General features: G+C 43.2%; 3 protein-coding genes across 3 annotated transcripts; 1 reads left to right on the top strand and 2 right to left on the bottom strand.

Annotated features, from left to right (window-relative positions):
- The first annotated feature begins 1006 nt into the window (after positions 1 to 1006).
- On the top strand, positions 1007 to 1999 carry LOC110185974 (protein CDV3 homolog). The gene is given in 2 exon segments (XM_020954996.2): positions 1007 to 1147; positions 1150 to 1999. Coding segments are annotated over 2 exon segments (786 nt in total). The 5' UTR covers positions 1007 to 1089; the 3' UTR covers positions 1878 to 1999.
- Positions 2000 to 2369: 370 nt separating this feature from the next.
- On the bottom strand, positions 2370 to 3017 carry LOC110185962 (uncharacterized). Its single transcript, XM_020954980.2, has 2 exons — positions 2835 to 3017; positions 2370 to 2772 (listed from the first exon to the last, which is right to left on the bottom strand). The coding sequence occupies exon 2, from the start codon at positions 2764 to 2766 to the stop codon at positions 2584 to 2586; it is 183 nt and encodes a 60-aa protein (XP_020810639.1). The 5' UTR covers positions 2767 to 2772; positions 2835 to 3017; the 3' UTR covers positions 2370 to 2583.
- Positions 3018 to 4389: 1372 nt separating this feature from the next.
- Or67a (Odorant receptor 67a) lies at positions 4390 to 5872 on the bottom strand. Its single transcript, XM_020954931.2, has 4 exons — positions 5049 to 5872; positions 4789 to 4990; positions 4579 to 4734; positions 4390 to 4510 (listed from the first exon to the last, which is right to left on the bottom strand). Exons 1-4 carry the CDS (start codon positions 5870 to 5872, stop codon positions 4457 to 4459), a joined length of 1236 nt encoding a protein of 411 aa, XP_020810590.2. The 3' UTR covers positions 4390 to 4456.
- Positions 5873 to 6157: the final 285 nt, after the last annotated feature.

The following is a 6157-nucleotide window of genomic DNA, read 5'->3' as shown; positions in this document are numbered from 1 at the left end:
GCATTATTCACTTTAAATGTTAAGAACTTACTCAATAATAAATACAAATATATTGGTACTCTTTAATAAATAAATTAGTACAAACTTACAGTAGTAATTTGATTTTCCTTGGTGTTTTTTTTACCAAATTTTGTACTCTTGTACACCCACACACCACACAGCACCACATTCACCCACAGCTACACACATTCAACTGGTCGCACTAATTAAATAATAAATTTAAGTAGAGACTTGTTCATGGCTGGTCGTTGTTGCTGTCTCACCAATGCATGTGTGTTCGCTCTCGTTTGGCCAGCACATTTGTTTTATGTCATCGTCATTTCATAAAAAGCTTTTGCCATGGCGACAAGGACGACCTGCACTTGCATCCTGCCACCGCATTCACGTTGCCGCTGCCACCGCCTCTGCCTCTCTGTTTCAGCTCCTGATTCTGATTCTGCTTCTGCTTCTGGTCTCTGGTAATTACTCAAGCAGACGTCGAGGATCGGAGGAGGACCTCCGCCTCCATGGCGTTCCCACTTGTCGGCTGGCAAGCATAATGAACATATGTGACTACTCGTGCCACGGCACAGTGGCATAAAAAGGTCCTTTCCACTCAACGGGGCGGGGCGTGGCCAGGGCATTAATTCTAATTAGTGGCATATGCCGGCAGATAGCGAATGGCAGGGCACACAGTCGCATGCCACGCAGTGCCACAGTCCATCTATCCACCAAACAAACTGGCAAAAATTATGTTATTAAGCCTTTTGAATGCAACAAACTTTTGCGTGTCCCGATTATATGGCTTTGGTAATGCCACAAAATGCAGACTTCAGTAGCAGGCCTTAACTGCAAATACTTGTGTTCACCAGAGAATATTCTTCTACGCAGAAAAGTTTTCACATTTTCGGTATTTCGCATTTTAATCCTAAAAGAATTACTTGAAAAGCATAGCTATCTCATAAAAAACCCAATAGAATAGGCCATGGAAAATATCTTACAAATTTCCAAACAGAAAGCAGGCTTCGTTTTAAGCATCTGGACACGACTCTTGCCAATTCGAAATTGATTTTGTCCCCGCACAAACAGAGCTGAAGTAAATATTTGAAAATGTCCACTCTTGATGACTTCTTCGCCAAGAAGGACAACAAAAAGTCTAAAAAAAAAAATCAAACTACTTGGCCACCGATGAGCTGTACAAAACGCTGGAGGAATCCACCAATCTAGCTGTCGAGGCTGGCAGCGATCCAAACAAAGGACTTGACAACGACGACAGCTTGATGGAGGGTCCAACTGGATCGGCAGGACCATCATTTGCCAAACCGCTGGAATTCGGTCTTCAATTCCCTGACGAAACTGGCGAGGATGAGGACGAGTGGTCGGATTACACCGAGGAAAATCGTTTCAATTATACAAGTGTGCCACGTAGCACCTGGAAGACACTGAGCGGCACACTTCTGGCTCCATCCACCGAGATCAATGTTCTGGAGCCGGAGGAGCGAGAGCAGTGCGCCGGGGATGGCATAGATGTGGTCCCCGGCAAGCGCCTGGACGAGGGTCCGGGCTCTGCCTCTTGTCCCTGGCAGAACATGGAGAAGACACAGCCCCAGGAGGAGCCGATGGAGCCGAAGGAGCCTAAGGAGCTGAAGTGCGAGCAGCAGCCAGAGATGAAGACCTCATCTGAGAACCCACAAAACCCAGAGATGAAGCCCCAGGTCTACATTCCGCCTGCTCTGCGCCAGAGCCAGGCTGAATCCCGCCAGCGACCCCAGGCGGAGAAGGCTACCCGCAAGCTGCCATCAGCTTTATCCATGGGGAAGCCCCAGGCTCCAGATATCAAGAGCTCGGAGTATTTCCCCAGTCTGGGCGGCTCCAAATCGATCAAGCGCCCCAAGTAACCTTCGGGTTCCCCATCACAATTTGTTTAACCTTTTTTTTGCTGTTCAAATTTACGGAGATCAATGGTTGTCTTTTTGCCTTTAACGAGCAACGGCGCAATAAAGAATAAATAAAGTCGCTACTGGTTTTCTCGCTAACAAATTTGCGCTCAACAGGCCCATTAGCATTACACGACTGTTTGGTTGCTCCCCGGTGAGTCGTTAGTTGTAAACGAGCCAAATATTTACAAACAAATCGGGGTTTTTAGCCCTAAATGCACCCACTGGACTACGAGCCAAACCAGAAAAACAAACCAGGCTGAGCTCTTAAATTTGCTCGACGCAGTTCGATTTGTAATTATATGTAGGCATTTGTGTTTACAAATTGGGTATGCAGTTTTATTATTATGGCATTATTTTAAGCAGTTTCAGTTAGTAATAAAAATATCTACTCATGTAACTGTGGCATCACAAAATGGACGGGACATCTCCGAGCTCATTAAAGAAATAAACTTTGTTTATACGCAGAATTTATTATTAATTTTCGAACCAAAATTATAAATCCCCTCTAGGTTTCATCGAACTCTGGCCCCAACAATTCCTGGCAAACACACAAATTTCTTGGCTCCACCTGGGCTCATCCTTTCATCGCTGCACCTTCAAGCGCCTTGCCAGTTGTAATCGATAATAGTGTGGATAAATCCTAAGTTCCTTCTAACCAGGACAACTAACAGTGTCCGCCAGAGGGTCCCAAGCAGGAGCAGCAGCCGTAGGGTCCGCAGGGACCGCAGCAATGGTTGATGGATCGGAACCATTGGCCATTGTAGGGACCGCAGAGGAGGCAGGGTCCCAGACCGCCAGTAGGTCCGCAGCAGGTGCCTGGCATCGAGCCCATTCCGGGGTTGCACATTTTGCTCTACAAACCGATTTTTACTCAAAATAAATATTTCAATTTTGTTTTCACTTTTTTACACTTACATTATTTGCCTGTTTACGGAAGTAGGATTTAGAATCCAAAAAATTTGGTTGTGGTTGGAAAGATGTTTATCGTTAGAGAACCCAGACGAGAATGAAAAATCTGTACCAACTCCATTGGCTTCATGACATGAGCTTGCTGAACTTCGCTTCAAGGCCTACTTTGATCGAGTTTAAGGCAAACTCGGTGCTACCAATGCTGAAATTTGGATCCTTATATTTAAAAAACAAACATCATTCATGAACAGTTAAAGTAAATGCATTAAAAAGTGAAACATTGAGCGTAGATAATTCCAGCAGTGTGTAATTTTTAATTTATTGTAACCTTATCTTCTGGGAATACTTAAGAGAGCTGCTAGCTATCTACAAGTCCCATAGAATTCCACTTCATTGCTCCGCTTCAAATGCCTTTTTTTCTGGCGCTTGGGGAATCCCCGTCGCTCGCCCTCCCAAAAACTCCCCGATGTCATAATTTAGCCCTGGGCGCAACAAGTTGGAAAACTCCCGTCGCTGACTTTTCCTTTTCGCCTTCTTTTCATTGTTTTACTGAGAGAGAAGAGACGAGTTTTCTTAAGCATTTCATGAGGGGGCAATATATGTACACAAACATATCCTTCGTCCGGGCCGGGATTCCGTCTTCTCGTTTACGGACACCAGAACCGGGATTCGCAGTCAAAGTGAAGTAAAGTCATTTGACAAGTTTTGTCACGTGCGTCACATGTTGGAATTTTCCCCTTGGCCCCGCTGAATCCCTTCTGTTTTTCTCCCACCCTCCCTGGCTTTCCATCTTTTCGAGCGCCTTTTCCCCGACTGTTGCCTTACTGGCTTCTGAGCATTTCGAGCAATTTTCCAAGCATGCCTTGTCGCTTCTGCCGTTGTCGTCATTTCATTGTTTCAAAATTGTTGCTCGTGTTGCTCCTATGTTGGTCCTGTGTTGCTCCGGTGTTGTTGTTGTTGACCCGATTCTCTATTTTTTCCTGCTTACTCAGCAACGTTTCTTGGTCGCCGAGCAGGCTTCAGCCGGAGGAGTCCTTGTTTGCGCAAATGTGTTTGTGATTATTTAGTTATGGCATCTAATTGAGTTTTGTGTTTGCTTCGGTTTCGGTAGTGGGAACCGGGAACTGGGGCCGGGAGCTGTGGAAAATGCTTATACAATAGCTAATTGAGTTGATTACATCCACATTGCCACGGCATCACTTTAAAGAAGCCTGCCCTCAGAGGCACTGCTTCTCAAAAGTTGGGTAAGAAATTTAATCAACCAAAGATTATGATTTTAAAACTAATTAGTGTTTAATTTAAAACATCATAAAATCGAGTGAAATCTACTTTCCGTATCGACACAGAACTTTATTATTAACCTAATGAATTTTCATTTGAACAACCAATAATTTTAAATACTAATATAACCACAAGATAAGTAACAGAATTCGATATTCTTTTTTCTTCTTTGAGGGAGTACGGTGAGCTCCTTAACAAGTTACTAGTATATGCGAACCTAAATTTATTGTTGCTTTTGTATCTTTTTATTGAAAAGTCTAATCAAACCGACTTGGGTTACTGTTGACCTTCAAATATGACTCTTCATATATGTATATATCATCTAATACCTTTTGAATGCAATCCACTTACTGATACATACTTCGAATGGCGCAAAAGAATTTATACGATACTCGTAGAAACTGAAAAGAGATTATATGAGTATAAAATAAAGTCCTGCCATTTTTTTTCAAAGTTTCTATAAATTTACAATACTCATAGTTCCAATGGATATGTCCACGAATACAGTGGCCTTAAGGCAAACTGGCTTCTGGGCACGCAGACACAGCAACACCAACATTTTTCGAAAGCGAATGTCCGCCTCTAACCAATTCATTTCGTAGACCGCGAAACTCACATGTTCACTCTGAAAATATCTGGTTATCTTGGTTGAAATCATGAAGAAGATAACTCTGCATACCGCATCAATCAGCATTTGACTGAAAAAGCAGATTAGATAGATCTCCACCAGAGCGCTGGTCAAGAGCATCAATTGTTGGCTAATATGTTCCAAACTAAACCCAAGGGTCAGTTGAAATCCCACATTACACACGAGCAGCGAGGAGGCCAGAAAGTTCAATAGCAACGGAATTCCAAAGATCTCGTTCATAACATCAGTCAGACTGCAACAAGATTTGGCTCATATTTATAAAACTTTTCAGATTTAAATAATTAACTCACTCGAGAACTTGATTGTGATACTCAATCAGAGCTCGCAGGTTCTTAAAGTCCTCTTTTGCATTTCTGCAAAACTTGAACTCCCTGAGAGCCTTGGCTAGTCTATCGAAATGCATGATGACCTGCATGACCACGGCAAAGATCATAATGTCGGCGGATATGTGGTAGCCGGTGGCCGAGTAGCCATTGATTGACTGCATCAAGTACGTTGGATAGTATCTCCAGCTGTCACGCCACTCCCATGGCAACGGGGATACGTAGGGCAAGGTTTGCGTGGGATTCGGTAAACGAAGTACCCAACGCTGAAAGGCGTACTGACCGATGGCTGCTATATCGTACGTGATGACTAAGGCCAGGTAGAGGCCTCCAAAGCCCTTTGCAAAGCGATGGAATCGCCTGAGATAGACCTTTACCTCGTACTGCTTTTGCTCTTCCTCTGTGGGCGAGGGGAAGCAGGACCTTAGCTGTCCCACCATACTGATCATCTTATCCTTACGCAGCTGCACTGTTATTACCTTCAGAATTCCGGCAATGCCGAAGGTACTGTAGCCAAGGACCTGCATGGACTGGAAGAAGTCTTCGTTGATCCACACAAGCTCCATCTGCATGTACATAGCCAAGGACAGACCGACAAGTTGGGCCACGAAAACTAAATGCAAGGCGATGCTAGTATTTCTGTTAGTTGCAAAGGGATCCACTCCCAAGGAACGATAGAAGTTCGCAGGCAGTCTCAGAAAATCCTCCAGAGTGAGATACTGGTTTTTGGTGTCCTTGACTTTAACAACCTTTCGGCCAAGAAGCTTATTTTTAATAAAAAAGGTATCCATTTTTTAAAATTCAAAGTTACTATGCAATCGAATCAAAACTGTTTAGGCTTATATAGGCAGGATATTCTGACAAAACCGCAATGTTTTCATTATCAATAATATATCCATCCAATTACAAGCCAAATACAGAAGAAAAATCGATCAGAAAATATACACTGTTCCTTTTTCATGTACTTTTGCATACTAAAGTTCTATTTTTCGCAATTTAAAATTTGTCTTATATTCTTAAGAAATTACCAAGCTATGTATTCTTTTATGAGTGCCGGACTTAAAATTTTCCTTGAC

This window comes from Drosophila serrata, unplaced genomic scaffold, assembly GCF_035046125.1.
Source record: "Drosophila serrata isolate PLE 108 unplaced genomic scaffold, ASM3504612v1 contig_245, whole genome shotgun sequence".
Lineage (NCBI taxonomy): Eukaryota > Metazoa > Arthropoda > Insecta > Diptera > Drosophilidae > Drosophila > Drosophila serrata.
Note: the sequence above shows the minus strand (reverse complement) of the source record. Positions and strands in the feature narration are given on the sequence as shown.

Coding starts and splice junctions, on each gene's coding strand:
- LOC110185962 (XM_020954980.2), bottom strand. CDS start 2,766: ATGTGCAACCCCGGAATGGGCTCGATGCCAGGCACCTGCTGCGGACCT.
- Or67a (XM_020954931.2), bottom strand. CDS start 5,872: ATGGATACCTTTTTTATTAAAAATAAGCTTCTTGGCCGAAAGGTTGTT. Junction 4,991..5,048: donor TATCACAATCAAGTTCTCGA/GTGAGTTAATTA, acceptor ATCTTGTTGCAG/TCTGACTGATGTTATGAACG. Junction 4,511..4,578: donor CCATTGGAACTATGAGTATT/GTAAATTTATAG, acceptor ATCTCTTTTCAG/TTTCTACGAGTATCGTATAA.